The sequence below is a fragment of the Aspergillus ruber genome (genome assembly GCF_000600275.1).
Source record: "Aspergillus ruber CBS 135680 unplaced genomic scaffold scaffold00003, whole genome shotgun sequence".
Lineage (NCBI taxonomy): Eukaryota > Fungi > Ascomycota > Eurotiomycetes > Eurotiales > Aspergillaceae > Aspergillus > Aspergillus ruber.
The window spans coordinates 604,421-632,101 of NW_024467299.1; the positions used below are offsets into that span (position 1 = coordinate 604,421).

The 27,681-nt window shown below is 49.5% G+C and overlaps 8 protein-coding genes across 8 annotated transcripts; 1 reads left to right on the plus strand and 7 right to left on the minus strand.

Moving 5' to 3' along the window:
• Positions 1–45: 45 nt before the first annotated feature.
• EURHEDRAFT_528440 (eukaryotic translation initiation factor 4E) lies at positions 46–1,885 on the minus strand. The gene is made up of 3 exons (XM_040787062.1): positions 1,477–1,885; positions 629–1,399; positions 46–522 (listed from the first exon to the last, which is right to left on the minus strand). Exons 1-3 carry the CDS (start codon positions 1,509–1,511, stop codon positions 303–305), a joined length of 1,026 nt encoding a protein of 341 aa, XP_040642219.1. The 5' UTR covers positions 1,512–1,885; the 3' UTR covers positions 46–302.
• Positions 1,886–2,720: 835 nt separating this feature from the next.
• On the minus strand, positions 2,721–6,088 carry EURHEDRAFT_512760 (putative protein kinase; the record flags this gene model as incomplete). Its single annotated transcript, XM_040786094.1, has 3 exons — positions 2,721–2,928; positions 2,988–4,925; positions 5,016–6,088. 3 exons carry the CDS (start codon positions 6,086–6,088, stop codon positions 2,721–2,723), a joined length of 3,219 nt encoding a protein of 1,072 aa, XP_040642220.1.
• A 2,001-nt stretch (positions 6,089–8,089) lies between these two features.
• Positions 8,090–10,289, minus strand: EURHEDRAFT_545146 (uncharacterized protein; the record flags this gene model as incomplete). The annotated part of the gene is made up of 1 exon (XM_040787439.1): positions 8,090–10,289. One exon carries the CDS (start codon positions 10,287–10,289, stop codon positions 8,247–8,249), a length of 2,043 nt encoding a protein of 680 aa, XP_040642221.1. The 3' UTR covers positions 8,090–8,246.
• An 826-nt stretch (positions 10,290–11,115) lies between these two features.
• On the minus strand, positions 11,116–12,317 carry EURHEDRAFT_399814 (GTP cyclohydrolase I; the record flags this gene model as incomplete). Its single annotated transcript, XM_040779960.1, has 4 exons — positions 11,116–11,415; positions 11,476–11,780; positions 11,845–11,978; positions 12,034–12,317. The coding sequence occupies 4 exons, from the start codon at positions 12,315–12,317 to the stop codon at positions 11,116–11,118; spliced, it is 1,023 nt and encodes a 340-aa protein (XP_040642222.1).
• Positions 12,318–12,622: 305 nt separating this feature from the next.
• EURHEDRAFT_408873 (WD repeat RBAP46/RBAP48/MSI1 family protein) lies at positions 12,623–14,746 on the minus strand. Its single transcript, XM_040780934.1, has 6 exons — positions 14,553–14,746; positions 14,422–14,481; positions 14,243–14,348; positions 13,723–14,184; positions 13,177–13,665; positions 12,623–13,111 (listed from the first exon to the last, which is right to left on the minus strand). The coding sequence occupies exons 1-6, from the start codon at positions 14,569–14,571 to the stop codon at positions 12,937–12,939; spliced, it is 1,311 nt and encodes a 436-aa protein (XP_040642223.1). The 5' UTR covers positions 14,572–14,746; the 3' UTR covers positions 12,623–12,936.
• A 5,275-nt stretch (positions 14,747–20,021) lies between these two features.
• EURHEDRAFT_447795 (cytochrome P450) lies at positions 20,022–21,819 on the minus strand (the record flags this gene model as incomplete). The annotated part of the gene is made up of 6 exons (XM_040783697.1): positions 20,022–20,437; positions 20,491–21,108; positions 21,156–21,224; positions 21,279–21,363; positions 21,433–21,558; positions 21,619–21,819. The coding sequence occupies 6 exons, from the start codon at positions 21,817–21,819 to the stop codon at positions 20,022–20,024; spliced, it is 1,515 nt and encodes a 504-aa protein (XP_040642224.1).
• Positions 21,820–22,245: 426 nt separating this feature from the next.
• Positions 22,246–25,375, minus strand: EURHEDRAFT_471629 (snoRNA-binding rRNA-processing protein PWP2). Its single transcript, XM_040785335.1, has 4 exons — positions 25,328–25,375; positions 25,165–25,277; positions 24,602–25,097; positions 22,246–24,543 (listed from the first exon to the last, which is right to left on the minus strand). The coding sequence occupies exons 1-4, from the start codon at positions 25,343–25,345 to the stop codon at positions 22,462–22,464; spliced, it is 2,709 nt and encodes a 902-aa protein (XP_040642225.1). The 5' UTR covers positions 25,346–25,375; the 3' UTR covers positions 22,246–22,461.
• A 199-nt stretch (positions 25,376–25,574) lies between these two features.
• aspC (septin CDC12) lies at positions 25,575–27,679 on the plus strand. The gene is made up of 7 exons (XM_040780935.1): positions 25,575–25,891; positions 25,965–25,978; positions 26,060–26,102; positions 26,163–26,325; positions 26,386–26,696; positions 26,745–27,253; positions 27,305–27,679. Exons 1-7 carry the CDS (start codon positions 25,847–25,849, stop codon positions 27,372–27,374), a joined length of 1,155 nt encoding a protein of 384 aa, XP_040642226.1. The 5' UTR covers positions 25,575–25,846; the 3' UTR covers positions 27,375–27,679.
• Positions 27,680–27,681: the final 2 nt, after the last annotated feature.

The following is a 27,681-nucleotide window of genomic DNA, read 5'->3' on the forward strand; positions in this document are numbered from 1 at the left end:
TGGGTACGACGGGGACAAACAGATACAGAAAGAATGGAAAGTATGACAGGAAATACGACTGAACATGTCGAATGGCATGTATTTCACTATGCATCTAGTCCTTTTTGCCTTACAATAACAGGCATGAATCTAATGATAGTGATAGATGTCAGAAATCAGATGTAGAATTCGCCCAGTACCCCGATCCTAAACGCATCCCAATAGCTTTTTTGGCTTTTTTTTCTTCTTTTATTGCGTTTCCCATTTACTGTACAGGGCCCTAATTCAGGCACAGATAAAGCATATCACGACGCCGTCCCTTTTCATTTATCTCCAGTAGAGTCGTCATTGGCCGCCGTTCTCCGTCGATCGGCTCCATGGTGTTGATGGTGGTTGTTGTTATTGTGGTGGTGCTGGTGATGCTGGTTGGCTTTCTCTTGGCGAGCCTGGTCAATCGCAGAGCGTTGAGCAATGCTATCGTCATGGCTCTTCCATATGATATTGGTGTCAACCGGGAAGGCAAGCAAACGTTTGATCGTTTCCCTAGTAAGATTAGTATGAGAGAAAACAGAAAAAAAAAAAAAAAAAAAAAAAAAAAAAAAGAAAGAAAGAAAGAAAGAAAGCAGCAGCATATGAAGAAAGATTGTACCTGATCTTGATGTTCCGCCCTCCATCAATCCTGGTCCAGACACTCAGAACATCCTCGCCACTCCGCACGCTGAGAACAGCACCGCAAACCTCGTCGGCAGCCTCTGCAAACTGATCGCCAACGATAGCCAATAAGAGATCCTCCCAGTACCGATCAGCCACACCCTTCTTCAACCGTACAATCCACTTGCCGCCTTTCTTATTTGCATCATCCTCCCATACTGGACGAATGCCTTTCTTGAAGATGTGATAGTCGGAAACGGTAGGGAGAAGAGAGGGTCGCTTAAGGTGGGCGTATACCGACCAAAAGCTCTCCACGGACGAGATAGATGCGAGGGGAATGGTGGATTTTTCGTAGTCGGAGTATTTCGGTGTAGGGGGGCGGTACCAGATCACCCAAGTCGACTTCAAGGGATGCTCTTTGGCGCCGGCACCAAAACCCCTAGTCCTCTGGCTCTCTACCACAGCTTGTTCGGTGGTGTTGATGTCTCGTTTGTCGCCGGGAGCCTTTGAGGAACCGGTGTCGGAGGAAGCGCCGGGAGTCTTGGGAGCACCAAACGAGGCGAAAGCGCCGGAACCTAGGCCAAACGCGGACGAGGCATTCGTGGAGGGGGATGCGACGCCACCGGATAGAGGAGATATTGCGTTGAAGGGATTCGAACGGCCATGGGAGCTATCGGGACCAAAACGCTTCGAAGTGTGACTGCGGGGAAGGTTGGCACCACCATCCTTGCCGTCGGGCCCCGTCATGGACAGCGACAGCTTGGCGGAGCTGGACAAATCACCGGAATGATTAGTTTCCCCTTTATCGTTTCATTGGAGAGGTGCAAGTCTGGCAGTGCGACTTACTTGGTCCGGCGCGTCCACAGATTGGCGTTATCCATCGAGACAGATTCTGAGACAGCCCAAAAAAGGAGCGGTCATCAGGGAGAACCGGAACAACCGTGAGAGACCGAGGACACCACTGATGACTGACAGGCGCAATAATAGAACACTCGGATAAAAATGTAAGGTAAGAAAAAAAAAAAAAAAGAAAAAAGTGGCCAAAAAGTAAAAGACCGGATGCAACTAAGAGATCGTAAGATGGCGACACAGAAAGTGGGCGATGCAATGAAATATGAAACTCGTGATCGTGACGGTGGAAGTAGAGATTACTGAATAGATCTTGTAAACCTTGATGCTAGCGACGAGTAAATGAGGGAGAGGGAAGGGAAACAGTGAAAGTAATAGTAGTGGAAGAGACAGTGAAGTGAGAGGGGATCGAAAAAGATGAAGAAGAGAAGAATTGGAGATCCGGAGCTTGACCCAATCACCGCTCAGCCCCGCCGCCGCCTACTCCCGCCGAGTTTTTCCGCTTCCGAAGAAGCTTTTTTATATATTTTTCTCGACTTCTCTTTTTCCTTTCCTTCTTCTTCTTTTCAACCAAGACCACCGACTCAAATCATCGCCGGACGCGCACTTTTACTGCTTCCACTGCTCTGGCGATTCCGATGTGTGTGTCGAGAATAAAATACCACTTCTAAAACCATCATCACGAGGGCTTCTGGCTTCCATGATGCGGTGATGACCTGAAAGACGGGACATTTTTTTTTCTTTTTTACTCCTGTTTAATTGTCGATAAACGACAACAATTAGATTTGGCTAATATGAAATAACTTATTTATGTGATATCTGTCCTTTGATCAAAGTAACAACGGGTGCGTACGGTTTCATGCTCCCTCCCCTCCACAAACACAATGTATCGCCTATGAAGAACCAATCGTACTCTGGTAATCCGAGATGTTCAACCGCTACGACTACACTTCAGCCTTTGCGCTGTGTTGCTGGTTGAGCGTGAGGTCCTAAAGGCAAAGTCTGATGGCGTTTCCCTTGGATTTCAACCTGTAAAGTCAGTATGTGGTCGCAATTGCTGACCATCACACGGGAAGATAGATTCTTGTACATTTTGAATTATACCGTTCAGAATTCTTTTTTAGATGTTGCGACCATAAATGTATTCTTTAACATTGACGTTCCATTCCAAACAAATAAGCATATCCAGCAATGTCAACCACCCTGGTATCTCGTCAAAAAGATGAAAGAAGAAAAAAAGATCAAACACCGGCCGGTGCTGGTGCCGGTGGATACTCTTTACCAAAGTCTGGTTTGACACGCTTCGGATCCCTCTCACTCTGATGCACCGACGAGACTGCTTTTCGTTTCTCCTTCTGGTATTCCGCTGCGCGACGAGCCTCCCGATCCCTCTCCTTGCGTAGGGCCTTGGATTCGAATTCGTGCCAGTCGCCTTCGATTTTCTCCAGCCTGAGGAAGTGGTCAGTAAGAAGACTAAATTATGAATAGACAAGGAAAGGAAAACATACTCCAATGCTTGCCGAGGCTTCGGTTCCTCAGACACAAAGTAAGGATGTGCCAATACTTCCTCAGCAGTGGGCCGTTTCGATGGATCATACTGGAAGATATTGGACACTAAGTCCAGAGCGGCGGGGCTAAGAACGGTACCATATTGTTCCTCAAAAACCCTCTTCTTGCGCTCTGCAGGTCGCATCAATTCGAACCAAGGCATCTCCACAATATCAGACCATTCAGCGCGGGTCGGCGTACCAAGGGCGTTGTAGAGCTTGTCGAGTTGGCTAATTTCACCTCCCTCACCAGGGAAGACGGCCTTCTTCGTGAACATTTCGACGTACACACAGGCTGCACTCCAGACGTCTACCGCCGGTCCGTAGCGGGTTTCTCCCAGTAAAAGTTCTGGTGGTCGATACCAGATCGTAATCACACGGTTTGTGTAATCAAGTTGGCGGCTCTTGGAAAAAAACCGGGCAAGACCAAAGTCTGCGTATTTCAACAAACCCGTGTTGCTGATGAGGATATTCGCGGCTTTGATGTCACGATGAAGAACACCACGATGGTGAAGGTAATTGAGACCTTCGAACATTTGCTTGGCCAGGTCCTTCTTGTGGGCAGCAGTGAGCGTAAAAGTAGGATGGTTAATAAGACCAGTGAGATCGTGAGCAAGATATTCAAATACCATAAAGCACTCGTTGCGTTCAACCATAACTTCAAGCAAGCTGACCACATTATGGCTTCGGAGATGTTGAAGTAGCTTGATCTCGCGCACAGCCGTGACGGGAAACCCATCTTTCTCGCCTTCCATCCGAATTTTCTTCAATGCTACTCCCTGCTGAGTATATATGTGGATAGCTTTGAAAACCTTTCCGTAGGTGCCTGCACCAATGACTGATTCATTCCCAGGTTTTCGATAATATACAGAGTCGGATTGGGTAAACTCTTCGGGCAAGATAGGGCGTGGCTTTAGTCGGGTCATGATCTTGATTTGCTTCTTTGGCTCCGGTTCTGGCTCTGGCTCTGGCTCTGGCTCTGGCTCCGGTTCGAATTCTGGTTCTGGCTCGGGTCTCCAACCTCGATCTCGATCAGAGGAGCGTGTCCGGCGGCGACCAGGACGAAAGTCTGACCGTTTGTCTCCTCGTCTTCTGTCATAACGATCGAACCGACGATCATCTCCTCGTCGGCCACCCTTGGGTTCACGAAATCCTCCGCGGGTCTCTCGGAAATCACGTCGGTCATGTCTACCCCTGTCGCGATCACGATCTCGGTCCCGATCTCGGTCACGCCCTCCACGACGATCAAATCGTGGATCAGGCTTGAACCTGGGCGGTGGTCCGGAAATCATCCTGCGAGGCGGTGGAGGTTCAGCAACCCGTGGAGGCTCGCGAGGCTGCATTCTCTGAGCGAGATCGGGAACTGGCTTGGGGACAGGAGCTGGTGTAGGTTTTGCTTTGAAAGCAAAGCTAATTTTGCCTCCCTTGCTCGGACCAGTAGGTGCATTGGTGGGATGTGGTCCAGGTGGTGGCATTCTTTGGGAATCATTCTGTTCTGAAATGGGTTTTGGTCCTTCAGTTTCTAGTGAATGATCCCTGCTCACTGGTCGGAAAGGATGGCCACCCTCTTTGAAACGGGGAGAGTTTCGATCATCTGGCGGGGGCGGCGGAGGACTTTGTGACGGTTGGCCCGACGCCGTGTGCGGACTATGAGGACCGTTCCAACTTCGGGGATGCGTCGGGGCCCATTGGAGGTCGTCAAATTGGCCCCGACCACGGGGAGAAGGCCCACCAGTAGATCCAGAAAATTGACGGCCCTGGTTATGGTAACCACCGCGGTATCCAGAATGCACAACATGATATGGTGATTGACTCGGGGGTCTGCTGTAGGATATTTGCTGATTCCGCGGACCAGTTGGGGGAGGAGGATAGCTATTCTGTCGAGATGGAGGAGAGCGCCTATAGTATACCATGTCTGATTAGCCTAGCCCGAATTGGGAATGAAATTGGTTTTTCTAATGGCCGACTCACCCCTGCTGCCCATTATACGGTTGCCCACTCCATGGAGCCCGTCCCGACGAATACGGAGACGTAGGCCTAGGGGAATTTGAGGTTCTGTATTGTGGTGATGTTTCAAAGTGTCTGTTGTCAACATGTGGCTTGAAACTTCGCGAGCGTGGGGCATCGCTGTCACCAGGAACACTAGCGTTGTCCGCATCAAAACCTGACCGGGAAGGAGATGGCGATCTGGCAGAATCAACAAGCCGCATTGGCCTTGTCGAATTCATTTCCAGGTCGCCTCTAGAATCCCGATGAGAAAGCGTCGAAACTATAGAGTTCACAGACCGCGTTGAATGACGGGAGGCAGATCGATGACGGAAATTTCTTTCAAAATCGTCCTCCAGATGGGAGCTGCGTGACCACCTACGAGGTGGTGGTGAAAAAGAGTCTCTTCCACGGCCGGGAGATAGCGAATCTCTCCCCGGAGAGCCCACGCGCCCAAAATCGTTTCGGCGTCGGTCTCTCCCTCGTCTGGGTGGCCCTCGACCGCCTCTACCGCGACCTGGGAAACGTCCACGTTTCGGGGGGAAAGAGCCTCGGTCGAAACCCTCGCCGTGTTTGCGATGGTGACGGGGATAGCGCGGAGGATGAGGAGGACGGTGCTGGGGGCGATGAGGCGATGGACTCTGTGACCTTTTGCGTTTTGATGGCGGTTGTGCCGATGGGGAGTCGTCTGTTCGAAATTCCTTCTCAGCTGCCCACGGACGGTAATCCAGATGACCTGCTGAAGATTGCGAAAAAGGACGGAAACCTGTGTTCTTTCCACTTTCCAACGGGCCAGGGGAACGAGCGCTCGGTGTATCTATGGGCAAATCGCGAGGTTTGTGAGGTCCTTCGCGGCCAGGGTGAGCAAAAGCACGCGAGGGTGGCGGCGACCGTAACGAATGATCTGATCCGCCGTGTTTGGGCCGGGGAGGACGGTCTCGCTCCCGGTGTTTGTCCCTGCCTCTGTCACGGTTGTAAGGACGAGAATCTCGAGGCCTTTGTCTGTCGTGATCACTGGCGTTGTTGGCGGCGCTCCACTCGTCTCTCAACACCGGACTCCTACGGGACCCAGCCATGTAATCGTCTGCACCTGCATCGGGTTTAAGAAAGAACCGGAAAAACGAACACGGAGAACCAGTAGGACTGGTAGCCGACTGGACAACTGGGGGGAGGGGCGACGAAAGTAATTAGATTAGCCTGTAGATGAAAGCGCAGGAGATTCCGGGTGGAGCCAGGTCGTTTTGCCTAGTTCAGCGTCGGTGCGCCGTCCTGTGAGGTCGTCCGTTGGTTTTTCGGGGGAGGTTTTTGGGACGTGCGGAAGCGTGGTTTTTCCGGGCAGATTAGCCTGTCGAGGGAGTAAGGGAATGTTAGAATGATCTAAAGAGAAAGAATGTTACTAGAAGGGAAGGGAAATGACGCACCTCGATCTTAATGTAAATGCTTATCCACAAACTTTGAACAGTGAAGTCGTGGTGTCTACGAGAGTGGTTTAATTCCGTGGCAGTATGCGATGAAGATTGCCTCCCGAACGCCGCGTGTTTTTGCTGCCTCGCGATTCTACTACGAATGAAGGCGACAGGCAGTTTGACAAAATGCCACTCGATCATGACAGTTTCCTTCAATGTATTTTGGAAATGCCCAGGCTGCAATGGTCAGGTTTTTGGTGGCTCCTTCTTTTGCTCCCACTATATCGGGCTTTCGGCTTTGGGCCAGCCAGAAAACTGCTGCTCAAGCCCGGTTCATAATGACCATGAGTCCTTCGTGGGATTTTTTGCCCTTGAAAAGGCATTATCCTCGCTTTCTTTTCTCTTTCTCTTTCTTTCTTCTTGCCGTTCGTTGTCCACTTCTGGCGTAAGACATGGTTTTTTTCATGCCGCTCGTCGGTCAGATTATCCTTTCGCCTGAGAACATAGGTCTATCTACGTAGTGCAAAATGGCAACAATTGAGCACACTGGGCAGCAAGTAAAAGAAGACCAGTCCGCCAGAGAACCGTCCTGGTGTCGATAGGACGGTTTGCGGAGTGCCTCCGGATTCCGTCATTCCCATCGGCAACCATGGTGCTTCAGCGCGGCAAATCGGAGCAGTGAACGGTCTGTAATTATCCAAGACCAAGATTTGACACTCCGTTTCGCCAACCGCTTAGATTGTACTCAGAGTAAGAGTAGGGCACCCAGTGGTATGCTGGATGTGGCCCGCTGAGGCATCTCTGGCCAACAGTAGACGCAACGCGATCTTGCAAAAACAAAGTAATAAGTGATCGAAGTCCAACCAATGGTTTACGGCATATAATCACAATCCTGTGTATAATCCAAGCGCCAATAATCCTCTAGAGTTTCGGGAGTAGCTTGCAGCGAGACCAGGTAGTACCTGTGGAATTCATACGCTCACAAGTTCTATTCTTGCCTGTGATCCGACAAGTTTGCCGGAGTTTACTTACCCTGAATTGGTCCCAAAAGTAGAGACCGACCGAAACGCTGGGTGCGTACCTGACATAGGAAAGATACCACGAGCTTCGGGTAATCAGCAACTATCATAGAAGTTCCCGGAGATTGGTTATCGTGATATCACAAGCCCGTAAGCGGGTAGAGCTAAACTGTAGCCCCGTATCTCGGTCGCCCTTGAGATAATTTCCGTTCCCGCTCAAGAGGGTTCAAGTCCAGAAACAGAACAGAGATCAACGCCCCTGATAGGCCCTATATTCCGGACCGTATTACCGTTGCCCATTGATATTGCATGTGCGAAATTCGAATGTGTCTTGATCGATAATGAACGGGCGCCGATGGGAGATTGTCATAGCGGAATCCTCTGCGCTCGGCGTGGCCATGCACCCCAACAAATCAGAGAAGGGCTCAGAATAAAGAATCTATATAGATTAGAGAGTGAAAATGACCCGTGTTTGCCATATTATGATACGAAGCCTTGGCTTGTAAGCCGTTGCTGGCAGTGAGAAGAGTGGTCGTGAGGTCCGTGTCAGGCTGAGGTTGGCAACTGTGGAGGATGATACGTCCTGCACCGCCACGTTAGTGATCAAGCCACATACTCCAGGTGTGGCTTAGGGTTTATAGACTAGTCCTTTGCTTCGCCAAATCTGGATTCTATTTTTGATTATAGATTGTCTTCCTTTATCATTAAACCTGCCAAGTACATGGTGCGTAAATACCTCAATGGTGAACATATCCTTGAATTCAACCAACTCAACGCAACGCAAAAGAAAGCAAGCAAAACGAAGAGAATCAGACAGACTCCCTACAGTAGTTATCGACCACCGCATCCTTCCACCAGTTCGACGGCTCATCGCTGTTCTTCTTCGCTTCATAAAGAATCAGCTGAAGAAATGAAGTCTCAGGCTCAAGCTGGTAATCGCGCTTCAGCGATGGATCCATTTCACTCTGCACATAGACCCACGCATACATAGACCCCATATCCAACTGACGCCGGGTCATTTCTCTCAACAAAAGATCGTCGGGTCGCTGGAGTTTCTCTCGATTCGCAGTACGGCCGTAGTACTCGTACTGAAGCAGACCATGCTCGCCAGCAGGGACACCGAAAAGAAACATGTCAGCCTCATCGGGGGTGGGGATATACTTCCACCGGATAAACTCCCTCAAGACTTCGTAGTTCGTGCGGAGGGCGGTGCCTTTCAATGCGTCGTGCAGCAGGGTTAAGCTTTTCTGACCCAGGAGGAGGCGTCGGAAACCTGAGCGTGGGGTTCCGGATACGTTATGGGTGAAGCGCGATTCGATTTGAGCGAAGATAAACACCGCGTAGAAAACTTCATTGTCCGACCAAAGGTATTTATTCTGAACTGCGAAGGTGCGACGGCGATTGTCGGGGATGTCCATGAGGAACCATAGTTTATTTAGCACCCCCACGCATCGAGAGGTAAGGGTGTATCCACTCTGGTCAAAGAAGCCCATAATGTCCTTGACAACTTTTTCTCTGGAGTCGAGCATTTTGAGCCATCTTGGCGACGGGCGCATCTCCAACACTTGTCCCGGGACGTTTTCAGGTCTGGGGCCGCGACTGTAAACGGTGAGCTTCTGGTAACACGGATGAGCAAAAGTTTGAGCAGTGTCGCCAAAGCGTTTAAACGCGAAGCGCGTTATGGTTGCTTCAGGGTTCGCTTTTACATAGGAGTAGAAGCGTTTGGAAGCCGCATACAGGTTGAGGAAATCATTCACTTCAAGCGAATCGATAACCCTAGTCAGTAGCTGTGAGAATGAGGTCAACACGCCAAGAAAGTCCAATTGTGAGCTGAAATGATGGCGAACTCTGGTGCTCTGAGATGCGGTCCAGTCCCTGGGTCCATTCACAGAAGTGATGTTATTCCGCAGCCGAGGCAGCTGATTTGAAGACAGCGAGTAGCCCTGCTGGCCGATAGGTTCATTGCACTGCCCAGTATGCGCATTTGCATGGCTAGTAGTTGTAAGGCTTTGCAAATGAGAAGTACCAACGTTGCATCTATCTCGACCAACCGAATCGCCTTGCGTGCCGATGTTTTCGTTCATTGACTGGACTCCCTTTCCAGTGGCGTAATTGGCAGGGTCACTTGTCGCCCCAGGTCTAAGTGATTGAGGTGTCCGAGCCGTCCACGAGGGAGGCGGCAGAAGAACACCATCAAACCTCGCGGGAGCCACTTGAGGAAACACAACGGAGCCTTCACGTGAGAATTGTACCAAAGAAGGAGTGTTACCCTGGCCTCCTGGCCGCGCTCCTGGCTGCGACTTGGTGTTTTTCTGCTGGTCTGGCATGGTAATCATATCTTGTGGCGCTATACCAGCGATGCGCTGTTGATGAATGAGGTACGCCTGCAAGGACTGGTTTGCGTTCACGGGGACAAGCCTCTGCTCGGGCACAGCCCGCTTAAAGGCATTCTGATCCATATTCGACGCTGGGGCTGCTTGGCCATGGTTCAAAGGAGGCTGTATAGGCATATACCAACCACTACTTGGTTGCTGAATTCGAAGTCGATTCGTAGGGGCTGATTGCACTCGATTGTGGGAGCCCTGCTGTCCAACCACAGTTGGCCGAGCACAGTGTTGGTTTGTATTGGGCACCGCGGTCATCTGGATAGGCGCTCGAGTATTAGCCCGCGTATTACCACCAGTGGTATCGTTCACTGCAGTGATTGTTTCTCGAGTAGCATTACGTTCGGAGCCAGCTGCAGGAACCCGCTGGTTTGAATGCGCTGAGGGCTGGCTACAATCGGGGTCGCACATTTGCAGCAAAATCTCAGAAGCCTCGAGGATCTCACGAGCGTTTCTTGTCTGCAGCATATTGACTAGCGTTAGTATCACGTTGGTTTTAATGCAGAGTAAGGATTCAAAGGAGACAGTCAAGTAGCTGTTTAGGGCTGAAATACCGGATATTTATAGCTAGATGGCCTTTCTAACTGTTTAGAGGCGGTGGCAAAAAGTGAGGATTGAAGAAGAAAAGAATGTGAAACCACTGTTTTTTATAAGTGCAATTCACAAGTGGAATTGAAGCAGTGAATGACTAGGGCTAGGACCTGTGAGGGAACCCTTTGTCATACCAGCTGTTTGTTATGGAACAGAACAAACATGAAAACGGATTCCCAGTAATAGAGTTATTCTAAAAGCATGAGATTTTCAGTAACTTCCTTAGATGAACAGACATACACTGTTTTTATTATGAATACCAAACAAAGGATGTGACTTGAAAGAGGCATAGACATCAAAGTAATGTAGGACAGTATTGGTTTGAGTTGAAAGAAACAAGCCAAAGTGTTGAAATAGCCCCAACGCGCCACAGAGATACCCCCATAATTTATACAGAACTCATGAGTTGAAATACACAGTTCGAAGCCAGATAATCTTCTCTCATCGGGAGAGACGTAGCCTTCCAAAGGCATGAGAGAAATATGTGTAGAAGGAAAATGGTAGAAGTAGCACCCAGAAATGAAATAAAAGAAAAGAGAAAGCAACACCGGAGCTCGCAAGATATTCGAAAATGAAAAGCAACATGCCATAACCCATCAACCTGTTGAAAGGTAAACCACCGAAACTCCAACGCCATCAACGATATCCACTGTTAAACGAGGATAGCAAATATATGGCAAACAAGGGGCATCAAATCTCGTCATTATCTATGCAGGAGCGTCAAGAACTCTTCACGAGTCTTTGCACTCGACCGCATGCATCCCAGCATACAGCTCGTTGTGGTGGTGCTGCTCGTCTTCTGCACTCCACGCATCACCATGCAGAGGTGGGAAGACTCCATAACGACACCTACACCTCGAGGCTTCAAGACCTCTGAGATGGCTAGGGCGACCTGCTTGGTAAGACGCTCCTGCACCTGGAGTCGTCGTGAAAACATCTCCGCGAGACGAGCGAGCTTCGAAAGACCGAGGACACGGCGATCCGGAATATATCCAATGTGCATCTGTGATTAGACACTTGGTTAAACGAGGCGCCCTGAGAAAAGGAATATAGCTCTTCGTACCTTTCCGGTAAACGGCACCATATGGTGCTCACACAAAGAAAACACTTCAATATCCTTGACAATAACGAGTTCATCGTGATCTTCGTGAAAAACGGCACCATTGACGAGATCCCTGACATTCTCTTCGTAGCCCTTGGTGAAATACATCATGGCTTTGGCGTATCGCTCTGGTGTCTCCCGCAGTCCTTCTCTTTCCGGGTCTTCTCCAATACACTCGAAGATTGTCCGTACAGCGCCTGCAAGCTTCTGTACCCGTTCTTCCACCTCCTCTGGGGTCGACTCAAGCCGCTCTCTAGTTCCGGGGCCTGCGTAAAGAAACAATGTCAGACACAGCACCAGACACGTGTTACCCATGGTCGCATCACTCACAAGGCCAGCTCAGTCCATCAAAGTCAATTGGAGGCGCCAGAGTATAAGGGCTCGCTGGCCGACTGACTGTCGCTGGCGGAGTCAACGGGCCTCCCTCGTCTCTCGGATCGCGCGGTGGGTCATTCAAAGTAGGCCTAGAATTTTTTTGTCAATTTCTTAAGTACAATAGATCGCCCAGCAGCGACATACCTGGAGCTACCTGAGCTACGTACTGCAGGGGTCGGGCCGTTCTGGTCATCCTTATTGGCATTGGTACCGTTGGAATCACCGGTGGGTTGTGTCTCTGTCTCGGACGAAGCAAACTCAGCCGGTATGCGCGGAGAGAAAGATGAAAGGATTGATGAGTTGAGGCTTTCGCGCTCACGGGCAGCGCGTGTGCTAGTGGAAAGGTGAAGAGGTGAACTACCATTCAGAACATGGGGAGGAATGGCCGACTTCGGTTTCGGCCCCTCCGGGGGCGACCCAGAACCCATGACTTCAGTGATAGATAAAGAATAAGTGGTAAGGCAGGCAAATGAAGAGGAGGATAAGGATAGGTAAATATCGGGCTTCGATCAACGAATCATAAAATAAAAGCAATGACAAGCAGATAGTTGACGATGGGACAATGAAATCAAGTCTGTATTTTTTTTTTTTTTTTGCTGCGGGGGCGGCTTTTTTCGTCTGGCCGGCGTCAGTTCCCCGATTACTGTCATTGCTCACCGCCCAGGGTACTGGACCAATGAAATATATGGTATATGACTTTCCCGCTGAGGGGGGGTTGAGATGGTGCGAGAACTACGGAGTATGGGTTAGATTACTCTGTACTATGTAGCAGGACTTCAGTAACAGCAGAGTATGCTCAATAGGGCTGATATGGACGATCAAGTGCGGGTCTATGCGACTAAGTGACAAGTCTTCTGTAGTCCATCAATCTCTCTTGAGCTATTGGTCAAGAGGCTCAGCGCCACGCATGCATAAACAAGTGTAAATAGTCCTTTTCAAATTCCGAACGTCATCCGGCCTGCTTAGAAGTAAAACAATTAATACAAGAAGTGAGTGAAATCACATCATATATGTATCCATATGCGTTTTCCCCAATGCAAATCCATATCACGGCTCCAATTCCTCAGTCGGCACATCTTCCAGATCCTTGCCAACAATCGCATCGGATACCTTCCAGACCTGCAGTAAATTGTCTTCTGCGGCAGAGCAAAGAACCCAGGGGTCATTGAGATTCCAGTTGAAGTCAGAAATACGGTTGGTATGGCCACCATGCATGAACAAACTGCAAATCGTTTGAAGTCAGTATTTGTCATTGGAATGGTGAGGACAAATTGAGGAGATACATACAGCTCCGGAGGTCCATCCTGTGCATCTTCGGGGCTCTGTTCTTCGCCTGCCCGACTAAGGTCCCAGAACATGATCTTACGATCGTAACTTGCACTAGCCAAGACGCTCTCCTCAAATGGGTGCCAGGAGATTGAGGTGACAGAGTCGTTGTGGAATTCGAGTGCGTGAAGTTTGCTCTTCAGATTACGCAAATCCCATAAACCAATAGTTTTGTCTGCTGACCCAGTAGCCAAAACTGTCTCCGCAGCCGGGTTGAAGGCAATAGTGTTAATCGCATCGCGGTGCTGACCCTCGGCCGAAGCAGCGGCCGCACGAGTCGTGTCTGCTTCCCGAACATCGATGATCTGGAGAGTGATATCGTCGGATACGGTGCCGATGAGAGACGAATGAAGGGGGTGGTGCTGGACATCGTTGACTATCGAGCTGTGGTGTGTGTACGTGCGAGAAGGCTTGAGGGCCTTGTTACCCTTCGTGTATGTCGTCAAGTCCCTGTATAAAAATCAGTACCTAGGCAAATTGTTTATAATAAAATTCCATCAGTCTTACCAGAGACGAACAGTTTTGTCCTCGCTACCTGTCGCAAGATGACCCGCAACATGCGGACTCCAGCTAAGTCCAAAGCCTTCCTTTGTGTGGCCCAGAAGCTCCATTTGAGGGTTTACCGTCCCCGTGGGTAGACTTGGGTGTTTCGAACGATCCCAGATCATCGCCCTTCCGTCCGTACACATGGTAGCAATGACGTTGGGGTTCTGTGGTTGATACCGTGCCTTGTTGACCTCACCCTTGTGGTCAATCTTCTGCACAATGTTGAACTTAATTTCCATCGGAGCCTTCTTGGAGCTACCCCCATATCCACCAATCTCGCCCCGTTCCTCATCGTAATCATCGGGATTGGGAGCCGTGGGGTTGGGAAGCTGTACGTGGGCGATCTGTAGATAGTTTTGCGCATCGCTCGAGGTATGGGTTCCAATTAAGAGACGATGAGTCGAGTATGGTTTATCCGGAACTCTGAGAAAACATGAGCAAACTTAACTCCCACAATGGGTTTTAACCAGAGAGTGCATACTCTTGCTTATCCGGAAGCCATTGTGTTGTCAAAGTCGGCCATTCCAAAGCTGTACTCAGAATCATGTCATAGAGAAACGGTGCATTCTTTTTCCATGTTTTGTATTCTAAACAATGCGAATCCCGGTTTAGCTCTCCGGTCACAGCGGAATTTGTGGGTTTGCAGCCAGCTCTTCTTACCCTCATTGATGATCTTCTCTTCAGTGCGCTCTTCTTCTTTCTCCTCCTGCTCCTCAAACCCTGCACCCAAAAATAAGGTCAGCAAATGCTCCATGCAAAACAAAGAAATTGCAGAGCTGATTCGTACGTACCTTCCTCGTAGTTATCCATGGCGGTCTGAGAATGCGAAAGCCGGAACGAAGATTATAGAAATTACACAGAAAGGGTTACCAGCGTCTCAGTAAGCAAGAAAAGAGAGTAATAAGGATCTTCAAGAGTGGTGTAAAGGGTAGCAAGTCGGGGTTTTCGACAAGCAGAGCTTAGAGTTGCGAGTAGGGAAAGCTCTCTCTGTCTTAGAAACGCGACGTTTTCCCGTCCAGGCGCGTTAATGGGCGTTCTCGGATCCACTAGACTAAATGTGGAAAGAACAGGCTTGGCATTATGATGACTGTTATCCGAACGACTGCGGGCAAGTCGGAACCTCCCACTTCGTTGCCACGAGGAATCTCACTTGCCAACTTGTACCCAACGGCGTCTTTGTCGCCGTATTTTCCTATCACTTATCACTTCTTTCCTTATTGTACTATTCCATTTTCAATTAGTCTGGGGTATTTTGTTCTTGTCTAGTTGTTTTTGTTTTTGTGTCGCACGTTCTCTAAGGATACCCAGTGCTTTTTTTGTCTACGACCACACTGTCGTTTTCTGAGTATATCCTTTGTGAACCTGGATCCTTTATTGGGTTCTGACGACGACCACGACGACCCGACGAACGAACGGACGATTGAAAGACGAAGTGCCTCTATCTGTATTGTTTTCTTGTAACGATATTACGGTTGACGCTTGATTCATCATGGGTGTTCCGAAATTCTTTCGCTGGCTGAGTGAGCGGTATCCGGCCATCTCGATGCTCATTGCAGAGAACCGGATACCTGAATTCGATAATCTATACCTTGACATGAACGGTATTATTCACAACTGTACGCACAAGGATAGCGATTCGCCAACGTTTCGCATGACGGAGGATCAGATGTTCATCGCTATATTCAACTATATCGAACACCTGTACGGCAAGATTAAGCCAAAAAAGCTTTTCTTCATGGCCATTGATGGTGTTGCGCCCCGCGCGAAGATGAACCAACAACGTGCGCGACGATTCCGAACAGCTCTAGACGCCGAACAAGCGAAGGAGAAGGCTATCAGTCAGGGAGTCGAAATGCCTAAGGAGGATGCATTCGACAGCAATTGCATCACTCCAGGAACGGGGTTCATGGCGAAGTTAACAGAACAATTGAAGTATTTTGTCAACAAAAAGATTTCGGAAGACAAGGATTGGCAAGGAGTTGAAATTGTTCTGTCTGGGCATGAGGTACCTGGTGAAGGTGAACACAAGATCATGGAATACATCCGGCGTTCGAAAGCACAGCCTGATTACGACTCGAACCTTCGCCATTGCCTTTATGGACTTGATGCCGATCTCATCATGCTGGGACTTCTCAGCCATGATCCCCATTTTTGTCTTCTTCGTGAAGAAGTTACATTTGGTCGACAGGTCCAAAAGAAACCCAAAGAACTTGAACATCAGAATTTTTATTTGTTACATATCTGCATGGTCCGGGAGTACTTGGAGTTGGAGTTCCAGGAATTGGAGCAGGAAGGCATTTTGGGATTCCACTTTGACATGGAGCGGGTTATTGACGACTTCATCCTTATGGCATTTTTTGTCGGAAACGACTTTTTGCCTAATTTGCCGAATCTGCATATCAACGAAGGTGCCTTGGCTTTGATGTTCAAAATCTACAAGGATATCTTGCCTAAAATGGGTGGTTACATCAATGAACAGGGTGTCATCAACCGTGAACGGTTGGGGATGCTTGTTAATGCTTTGAGTGACGTGGAATATCGCTTCTTCGAAGCCGAGTACTCGGATGCGCAGTGGATTCGCGCCAAGAAGAATGAAAGTGTTCCGGAACCAAATAGGAAGCACAAGAGCCTTACGGTCACCTCGGCTCAGAAGGAACTCTTCAAAGACGTGAAGAAGTACGTTCTGAACCGACCTGAAAAGGCGGTAGAACCGAAACCTTTAGACCTTCCTTCTACGCTTCCAGCTCGTGATCGCAAGTTCATCGAACAACTCGCGGAAGATCTTCGTCTGCCATGGACAACGGTTTCTGATGAGCATGGCGACCGGTTTCTCCGGCTTCAACTCCCTGCGAGCGAGAATGGAGATGATGACAATGACGATGACGATGAGGAAGATGAAGAGGCTTCCATGGCCGTTCATCGTATCATTCGGAAATACGACAACGCCAAGGTAGAAGAGCTGTCACCCGAGGAGGCCCAGGAAGCGGCGGGGAAGGAGTACGAAATGAAGTTTCAGGAGTGGAAAAACAATTACTACCAAACCAAATTTGGTTGGGGCCTGGATAGCCATGAGGAGATGAAAGAATTGACTGAGAATTATTTTCAGGGCCTTCAATGGGTTCTGTATTACTATTACAGAGGCATTGCATCCTGGCCATGGTTCTTCCGCTATCATTATGCTCCAATGATTTCTGGTTAGTGCTACAGTGCAATTCGCAGTGATGATTCTAACAAACATTTCTTTTAGACGTGAAACATGGTTTGAATGCCGATGTGAATTTCAACCTTGGCCAACCGTTCCGGCCATACGACCAGCTTATGGGTGTTTTACCTGACCGAAGCAAGAAGATCGTCCCTCCTGCCTATCGGGATCTGATGACCTCGCCTGACTCGCCTATCGTCGATTTCTACCCTCGCGATTTCGAGTTGGACATGAACGGGAAGAAGATGGAATGGGAGGCTGTCGTAAAGATCCCGTTCATCGAGGAACGCCGCTTATTGGATGCCCTAAATGGAAGAGAGCACCTCCTGACGCCCGAAGAGAAGGCACGGAACGATTTTGGTGTCAGTCTCAAGTTCACCTACTCCCCCGATGTACAGTTCATCTATCCATCAACCCTTCCTGGCATCTTTCCCGACATCCCGCACTGCCATTGCATCGAGAATGCCTTTGATTTGCCTACCATGGATGGCCTGGAACCGTATATTGGGTTGGTTGAAGGTGTACAACTAGGGGCTGCAGCGTTAGCTGGCTTCCCCAGCCTGAAGACTTTGCCGCATGTTGGCCAACTAGGCTTCCACGGAGTGACCGTATTTCAGCAAGAGAGTCGTAATGAGAGCATGGTCATTACGCTTCTTGAGCCCGGCAGCAGGTCAACTGGCGAGCTGGCTAAATCTAAACTAGGCAAACGCATCTTTGTGGGGTATCCTTTCCTGCAGGAAGCTTTTGTTGTCCGCGTTTCCGATGAGTTATTTGACTACACGCTTCCTGAAGGATCACCACATGTTGTTGCTACTCCGCATTCCCCTCCAGAGATTGAAAAGTGGAGCAAGAAGGCCGATAGGATTGAAGGTGTCTATAGCAAACGATTGGGCACCATAATCGGCCCTGTGGAGGCTATGGTACATGTAAAAATGCTCAAGGGATTAATCAAGACAGACGAGGGTACCACCATGAAGGAATTCGCCGATATCCCTGGGCTGGAGACCGATTATGCCCTTCAGCTGGTTGTCGATGAAGTAGTGAACCCCGACGAACGATTCATCGAACGGGAAGCCTTGCCGATTGAGGAGGAATTCCCCGAGGGATCTCGGGCTTTCTTCCTCGGAGATTTCAACTACGGTAGACCTGTTCATATCACTGGACATGATGATGGCAAGGTCAACGGTATGATTGCTTCTGTGAAAGGACGAGACCCTGAATTCGGAAAGGAACGAGCCCGGGAAGCGGAGAAGTTGTGTCCATACATGCCTTCCTATGCCATTGCGAAGAGCTTACACCTGAATCCCCTGGTGCTCGCGAAGGTCACATCTTCCTTCAGCGTTGATGTTGAAGGCCAGCGCGTAAACCTGGGACTCAACTTAAAGTTCGAAGCGAAGAAGCAGAAGGTTCTTGGTTACTCACGTCGTGGAGATACAGGCTGGGAGTTCAGTCCAAAAGCAGTCAACTTAGTGCAACAGTACATGATCAACTTCCCGGAGTTCATTGCGGGCATTCAGGCAAACCCTCAGCGTGACCGGTATCAACCTACTGACTTCTATCCAGAGGAGGTTGCTTTCCAAAAAATGAAGGATATCCGGGATTGGCTCAAGTCGATCGAGGCTAAGAGCTTTGAGAGGGTCCCTCTCGATGCTGAACAACTCGACTCGGATGTGGCCAAGGTGATCGAACAGGATGCAGACACATACAATCAGAACTTGCCTCCAATGCTCCCCAAGAAGATCCGTGGTGTCCCTCGAAGTGCGCTTCTCCGTCCTTCGGACGTTGAACAGCGACTTGGAAACCAGAGCTTCAAGCTTGGGGACCGCGTTGTCTATGCCCAGGACTCCGGTAAAGTGCCGATCGCCACCCGAGGAACCGTCATTGGTCTTACCCGCACGCCACGGGCGCTGTTGCTCGACGTCGTCTTTGATGCTACATTCATGAGCGGCACAACATTGGGAGATAGATGTTCGCCCTTCCGAGGCCAGACTGTCTTGGCCTCTTCCGTGTTGAACGTGTCATACCGACAGCTGATCGCTAGTACCCGAGCTGCCGCAAGCCAACAAGCACAGAGCCACATCTCGCCACTAACGACTGCTGGCTATGGAACACCTCTGGGACCAAACGGGCAGGGCCAGCTGAGAAATGCACCGGCTCCTCCTCCGTTGAACAGCTCCTACCGTGGTGCTGTGGCTGGCAACGGACATGCACCAAGAGGCCGTGGCCGTGGCGGACTTCAACAAACTACATTGCCTTTCCGTCCCCATCCTAGCAACGGTGTACTCCCAACTGGTCCTCGCGGAAACGGCAGAGGTCGTGGAGGTTACGCTCGAGGAGGGTACCACGCGTTAGACAACAGTCACCCAGATGAGGGGATTATTAAAAACAACCCGAACTTCCAACCTAAGAGCTATTCCCAGGTTCCGCCACCCGCCTCTGTGAATGCGCGTGGACGTGGTCGCGGCCGTGGAGGCTTCCGGGGAGGATTCCGAGGCCGGATTGCACCCCGTGGAAGAGGTGCCGCTGCAGCAGGTGATTCATGATTGTGTTGTTTGCCTTCTTTATTTGTGATGGATTCAGTTTGGTCATATTATTATTCGTGTAGTAGATATTGGTTTGTAGCCTGGTTGATAGGGCATTCTATGTCGTATAAGTTATTGGATACGAAAAACGGAGTTGCGGAACATACACATCAGGTCCTTGGACCTTCTGTTTAGAGATGTTAGATGGTGAGGTTACACTGAGGGGGCTTATACCCAGAAATACAACTTTTTCGCTTGTCTAGACATGACCACTTGGCATATCATGATTATACCTTCGGGTTTGCAGATTTTTTTGCTCTTATATAAACGGAAAGCTGTCGTACTCAGAAGCTATATTATGATTGATCATTAAACTTTCCCTAGACTTACATAAATGAATAAAAAACTCAATCTCTTTGTAAAGCAACTTTTGTGCCAACCATATCCTTGAATAATCAAGTTCCACCCAATTTCTGTTCATTGTCGATTGCGAAAAGACCCAAAAGGGAAAAGAAAGCCCACACCAACCTCATCTCTCAAACAACAACTCCCTTCCTTTTCCTCATAACAATCTTCGTCCCCACATTAGGCATGATCTGCTCCCCAATCCTCACATTCGCCGGTCGTTCCTTCCTCTTCCCCTCATACTTAAACTCATACTCCGCGATAATCCGGCTCATAATCGCCTTAATCGTAACTGACGCAAAAAACCGACCAGGGCACGCCTGGCGTCCAAATCCGAAATGCATATTGTGCGGGCCAATGCTGACGAAACTGTTCGTTTTGATTTCGGGATTCACGGACCAGCGGAGGCCGGAGAAGGGTGTTGGATCGGAAATGATTTTAGGGTCGCGGGAGAGGGGGCCGGCTGCGAAGCAGATGTGGGCGCCAACGGGGAGGACGAGGCCGTCTGTGAGGATTACAGGGCGGCGGACGATGCGGTGCATAGATACTGCTTGCGTTAGTTACTGGGTTGGATGGATGGGTTGGGGGAGAAATGCTTACCTTCACCAGTAGGGTTGAATCGCTGTACTTCTTTCATGAAGCTATCCATACGATGCTGGGAGATGAACGAGGAATGAGTGGCATTGGTCCAACCATTTGCAAGCGTGGCCTGAATTTCTTCTCGTAAGGGCTCCAGATACTCCGGCATATCAATCAGATCGTAAAGCATATGCGTCATTAGTATCGAGCTGGTATGCACAACCGCCAGACTCATAATAATGAACAGATTGTGCGCCATAAAGTCTGCATCCGCATCACGAGGGTTATCAGCTCCATTCATCATCCACTGCAGAAAGTCATCTGGCTTCTGGTAACTCGGGTTATGTTTCTCCGCATGACGACGCGCATTGATCATAGGGATGAACAGCTCCTGCTTGACGAATTGGACCTGCTTATTGAGCTTGCGTACACTAGGGAGGAACTTGGCGACCAGGGGACGGAGGAATTTGGGGAATGGACGGAGGAGAATGACTGTGATGCCGACATTGATGGTGTAGTTGGTGACGGTTTCTAGCCATTTTTCGTTTCGGCAGATCAAGTCGCCGCAGATGATACGGGAGGTGGCGCGGGTGAGGAGACCTAGGAGCATGTTGTAGAGGTTGACGGGGGTCCATTTGTCTAGATGGTCAGCATTTCTTCCATCCTCGGTGGTATGTGGCACTTACTATCACACTTGGGGACCTCAATGTCGAAAGCATACTGAAGCTCATCAATAAGGTTAGGAATCAACCGACCTGTTCAAAGTCAGTGTCTACCACAGATAAATTCAAAGCACTCGTCTAACCTACCAATCGCAGGATTGAGCCACTTCGTAACAGTGAGCGAAGGCAAACGACTCTCAACCAACACGTTTGTATACTTCCCGAGCACATTCTAAATCAAACGGTCAGTCTTATTCCTTTTCCGCAGAAGAACAACAACAAAAGGAAAGAATCCACGAACGTTATACTGAGCATCCAAAGAGCTCAGCTCAGATGGTGCAACATTACGCAGCTCGTCGATATACTTGGCCGGCAACACGATCAGGTCTCCATCGGCTTTGAGGATGCGAAATGGGGTGTCCTTGTACTAAACAGAGACAGCCATTAGATTCGTCTCTTTCAGTTGATATTATGGTCATAGACGTACCTTCTCGTAGCCCTCGTCTATGAGCTGCGAACCAACAGCGTAGAAAATCACACGATTGAAGAAAGTGGGTAGGTAGCGACTGTACTTGATGGTGGGCACGTCAATGAAATCGCGATCTGGCTTGTAGAGAACGATGACGCCCAGTATAAAGGCAAGAGCGAGGCTCAAATGCCAAAGACATAATCCCAGGTCTTCGAGCATCGTGAAGAAAAGGGAGGCTTGTCGTTGGGTGTCTTGATGGATCTGGATAAGGTGAGGAAAAATGAAGGAAGAGTCGATCTGTGCAAAGAAAAATGGAAAAGGGAGTTGTCAGAATATGATTAAACAGAGCAAAAGAGGGGATATTGTATAAACAGGGCAAATTTCATTCTGTGATTGTCTGCATTCACTGCTTCCTCTTTGCCATTCACTGAGCAATCTCTATAACAAGACAGGAATAGTGAATAAACAATTTTAAGAGAACAATCATACTTGGAGTACTACAGCTATTACATATCCCCTGATTTTCTTTCACTGTCATGTGCTCATGTATGTCTCTGAACAGAGCTTATAGAAAAGATGTTAGGGTTGTTTTCAATCTTGCTTGCATGACAAACAGGCGACAAAGAAAAGTAGAACAGACCAGTTCCGAATATAAATATAGATAGTGACTGTTTGATTGAGCTTACACAGGATCTCTTAAAAGATCTTAGACCATCTGTCTATTGAATCAATTGAACTTTTGACCATCCCCTTTTATCTTTCCAGGTATATCAGTAGACGAAACGCCAGGCGCAGATGCAATAGAAACAGGAAGAACATAGAAGAAATGTATATAGATACAGATATACAGAATAAATCCAATTACTCGAGCCCAATCCACCCATCTTCACCATTGTCCTCATCGGCATCAGCCATGTTGTCATCATGTCCGTTGGCATCGTCACCATCCTCGATTTGCGAAAGGAGAGGAGCACTGGGCTTCTTGTTGGCAAGCACGGGCTGCGAGAGAAGATACTTGAGGTTGTATGCGTTGCGCTCTGTCAGCTTCTTCAGGTTGTCGCGAATGTCATCAATGGCGCGCTGGACGGCACGAAGTTCCTGAGCAAACGTGCCTGAGTTGTCCTTGAGGTACCGACCATGGCTGCTCAGTATAGACTCGAACCAGAGAAGGTTGAATTCGAGATGAGGCGTTTCTTCAGCAGCATAAGCGACAAAACGGAGGAGACGGGGTAGGTAGACAGTGGGCAAGGAGCGGACAACATGGGGGATGTTGGATGGGGGAATTCCTTCGTAGACGGCACGAATAAGTTTCGATTCGTTGAGACGGAATGCCATGACCAATGCTTTCAGGAACGTAGCGTCATCATCAGCGATGTCGGACTTGGATGCCTTCTTAGCGTTCTCGAGGGTGGAGAGGATGGTAGATGGCGTGATGTCGATATCGAGATCGAAGGGATCGAAGATGAATTCTGTATCCAGGCTGTAGATGAGAAGACCTTCTGTGGAAGCTGCACAGAATGCACGACCCGTGGGCGCAATGTCGACAGATGTGACGCGCACTTCGGGACGAGTCCGACGGGCACCTGCGTCACCACGTTTAGCACCAGGGAGGGCACGGTCGATGCGATCTTCCAGATCGGATGCTTCGCCTGTCTCGTCAATGAGACCCCGGGGGCCTGCTTCGGTTAGGTCGCGACTGTTGAGGAATTCCTGGGTACCGTCAAGAGAGGTGTTGACGGAAACCGTAAACTTCTTCACCAACGAGCCAGTCCTCACATCGTACAAACAGATGAACTTGCTGTTACCTCCAGCCAGAATACAACTGCCGTCAGCACTGTACGTAATTCGGTTGAAAGACTTGGTTCCTTCCGCGGTGGCTGCGGTCCGGCGGTCAGACACCTTACGACCTCCGGAGACGTCGCGACGTCCGTCAACACCACCCTGCTGGACTGCGTCTTCCACAGACCAGAAAGATAATTGGCCGTCCAAGCTGGATGCGGCCACTTGCTTGCCATCCGGTCGGAATGCGACACACAGAACGTCCGACATGAGCTGCAGAGGCTCGCTAGTCTGAGATCGACCGAAAATGCTCCATATCCGAACGGTGCGGTCCCAGCTACCGCTGACCAAATGACTGCCATCGGCAGCAAAGGCAAGGCTGACAATAGGACCTTCATGGCCTGACAGCTGATCCAGCAACTGTCCAGTCTGAACCGACCACACATGAATGTCGAATGAATCCGGAGAGCCAGCGCAGACCACTTCGCCGCTGGGGTCAACCGCGAGCGACGAGAAGGACAATCGAGAAGGTGCCGTAAAGGTTCGGAAGTTACGGTAACGAATAAGGTCCCATGCACGTACAGAGCCGTCCAAAGATGAGGTATATAAAACACTACCCTTCTTGGCGAACTCGCATGCAGTCACTCCACTGGTATGCTCTGTGAAAGTCACAATGCAGAAGCCGGATTTGACGTCCCAAACCTTGATCTTTCCGTCGTCAGAGGCGGTGACAATCTTTTGGCTATCAGGAGAGTAAGCGATCGCATTCATCGAGTCCAAGTGACCCTGCTGCTTCAGGATGTACGACTCTGATTGCCATTCCCATACAAGCAACTGGCCATGCTTCGACGAACCAAGCGCCAGCCACTCTCCAGACTGATTGATCGTGACATAGTCGATATTACTCTGCGAGACACTCAGGAGATGGATCGGGTTGAAATCGGGAAGGTCGTAGAGGCCAAACAGGCCATTGGAGAAACCCACGATCAAGAGACCTGTAGCAGCGTGGAATGTAGCGCAGTTCACCTTAGCATCCTGCTGCATGAAATAGTCCTTCTTGACGATTCTCCATCGGGCATCTGAGATGTCTTCCATGGTCTCTGGATCCTTCTTTGCGACATATTCCCACCTGAACAAGGCACCATCTTGACTAACGGTGTAGATCTAAATGCGAAATATATTAGACGTGGGGGAAAAACAAAAGGTGGATATGTAGACTTACTGCTTCTTGATTAGCTGAGAAGTATGCACCCTTGACACCCTGCCGGTGTCCTGCCAAAGTTGTAGGCTCAAATCCCTCCTCCGGATCCAAGCTCCATATCCGTGCGGTCAAATCCTTAGAGGCCGTGAGCACGAAGCGAGAATCACTGGACCACTCGAGATGCTCAATAGCATCAAAATGACCTGCCAGGTCGCGGTGGAGTACAAATGGAGCGAATTCGAGCTCTCCATTGGTATCCGTTCCCGGTGTCGATGGAGTGTGCCAGAATTGCAATCGTCTCCCTGTACCAACTGCGAAAAATCGCCCCGACGGAGAGAATTTGAGGGCGGACACACGTCCCTTAAAGGAGAAGTGATGAATCACAATTCTGCGATAGAAATTTGTTAAAATCGCACGGCCATTCTCGTCGACAGAAAGCAATAAATTGCCCTTGGGCGATAGGTCCAACCGGTCGATGTTGGTGCGATGCGCAAACGGGAGAGTATAGGAGGTATTGCTTGCGAGAAGTCAGCTCATTGCCATGATAGTACAATCAATATTAGCGAGAATTTAGTGATACATACTGCACCAGGTCAAAAACCGAGACCCGATTGCCTACCGGCGACAGCAGACAGGTTCCATCGGGAGTAAAAAGCAGGTTGCCTTTGCGATAGACTGTCCCTAGAAGGTTGGAGAACTAACAGTAGTCAGAAAGAGTCTTAGAGACCTCATATAGCAGAAGCATACCTTGAAATCCGTCTTCATGGTGTCAATAGTCCACTTGACGTTTTTTCTCTTTTGCGCTCGCCCAAAAAATGTCTTCCTAAACGGGCGATAAGAGAAGAACAGATAAAACGTTAATCCGCTCCGAGATTAACTAGTCCTACAATGGTAGGGTGCTATCCGGGGGTCCCGCCATACCCGGATAGGACTAGCGGCGCGTGATCCACCAATTCAGGGGCAACTCCAAGCCTGGAATTGATTTCGCCCAAAGAAGGCACGCCGGCGACTTTGGATCGGGAGCTTCCAGCCTGCGTTCTTCTCTATTTCTCTTCTTCGACCTCCTTCCCTCATCTCCCTTTTGCTTTCCCCCCTCCCCCATTGTCTGTGCCAGTTTTGTTTGTGCTTCACTGGCTTCATTTCCTCTCCGTTGGCCTTATCTTCTTTCACCCCCTCCCTACGGTCCGGATTTGTTGTCCCTATTCCCCTCCATCATTTTGACATTGTCGGTGATCGGTTCTTGCTTGTTTAACCCCTATTATCATCATGGCACCTACTACAGAGACTGCTTCACCCATTGGCATTGCCAATGTAAGTCATCGAATCCCAGATTCAATATACAATAGAATGAGGGGAACGTTTGCTAACTTTTTTGTTTCTTTAGCTGCCCAACCAACGGTGTGTACATCTTTACTATTGCAACAGTTGCGATTGAAATAGAAGGAACGATGGAAATCCTAATTGTGGTGATTAAAACAGGCACAAGATTGTTGCTAAGCGGGGTGCGGCGTTTACTATCATGGTGGGTTCTCGGTCTTATAGTTACAAACAAGAAATGGTCCATGCTGACGGTGGAGGCTAGGTTGCTGGAGAGTCGGGATTGGGAAAGACCACTTTCATCAACACTCTGTTTTCGACTACCATTAAGAACTACGCCGACCACAAGCGCCGTCACCAGAAGCAGATCGACCGTACCGTCGAAATCGAGATCACCAAGGCTGAGCTGGAGGAGAAGTTCTTCAAAGGTTGTTCATGGATGGATCCTGGGTCGTGACAAAGTTGCTAATAATGGCTGGACTACGCAGTTCGTCTGACCGTTATTGACACTCCCGGTTTCGGAGACTACGTCAACAACCGTGACTCCTGGCAACCCATCATCGAGTTCCTCGACGACCAGCATGAATCGTACATGTTGCAAGAGCAGCAGCCCCGTCGCACAGACAAGATTGACATGCGTGTTCACGCTTGTTTGTACTTCATCAGACCGACCGGCCACACCCTGAAGCCCCTCGACATCGAAGTGATGAAGCGGTTGAGCTCGCGTGTCAACCTCATTCCCGTCATTGCCAAGGCCGATACTCTTAGCCCCGCGGACCTGGCCCGCTACAAGACGAGGGTAAGAAAATCGAAAGAGGACATTTATGGATCAAGCTGACTGTCATAGGTCCAAAATGTTATCGAAGCTCAGGGCATCAAGATCTACACCCCACCGATTGAGGAGGATGACGAGCACGCCGCTGCCCACGCTCGCAGCTTGATGGCCGCCATGCCCTACGCTGTGATTGGATCCGAGAAAGATGTCAAAACCCACGACAACCGTGTCGTTAAGGGTCGCCAGTACGCTTGGGGCGTTGCTGAAGTCGAGAATGAGGACCATTGCGACTTCAAGAAGCTGCGTTCGATTCTTATCCGCACCCACATGCTCGACCTCATCCACACCACCGAAGAGCAACACTACGAGGCGTACCGTGCACAGCAGATGGAGACGAGGAAATTTGGCGAGGCCCGACCCCGGAAGCTGGATAACCCCAAGTTCAAGGAAGAAGAGGAATCCCTGCGGAAGCGTTTCACAGAGCAGGTCAAGGTGGAAGAGCAACGGTTCCGCCAGTGGGAACAGAAGCTCATTGCCGAGAGAGACCGCCTCAACAAGGACTTGGAAGCCACACATGCTGCGTACGTTTCAACCCCATTATGCGTGAAGAGTTCATAGACTGACCGGCATAGGATCAAATCACTCGAGCAAGAGATCGAGCACCTGCAAGGCCCGAGTACCCGAAGCCACGGACGTCGTTAAGATATTGTGGCCATTGCTATGAACGAAGTGGAAGGACAAAACCCCACGGAGGATGGTATATGCGACTTCTTCATTCCTGTTTATTCTTGATTACCCCCATTTCTTCGGTTTTCGTGCGTATCGGGGCAGTATCCATAATGGGCTGTTGCTCGGCCGTGATACGTTGGTTACCCTTTTTATTTCTTTATTTATTTTGCCGGCTGGTAGCTAGCGATGGTTCTCTTTACATCGTTGATAATACTGAGTTGTATTCGTAGCGTGTCAATACAATTAATCTCTGTTTGTTGGGTGCATTCGCTCGTCGGCG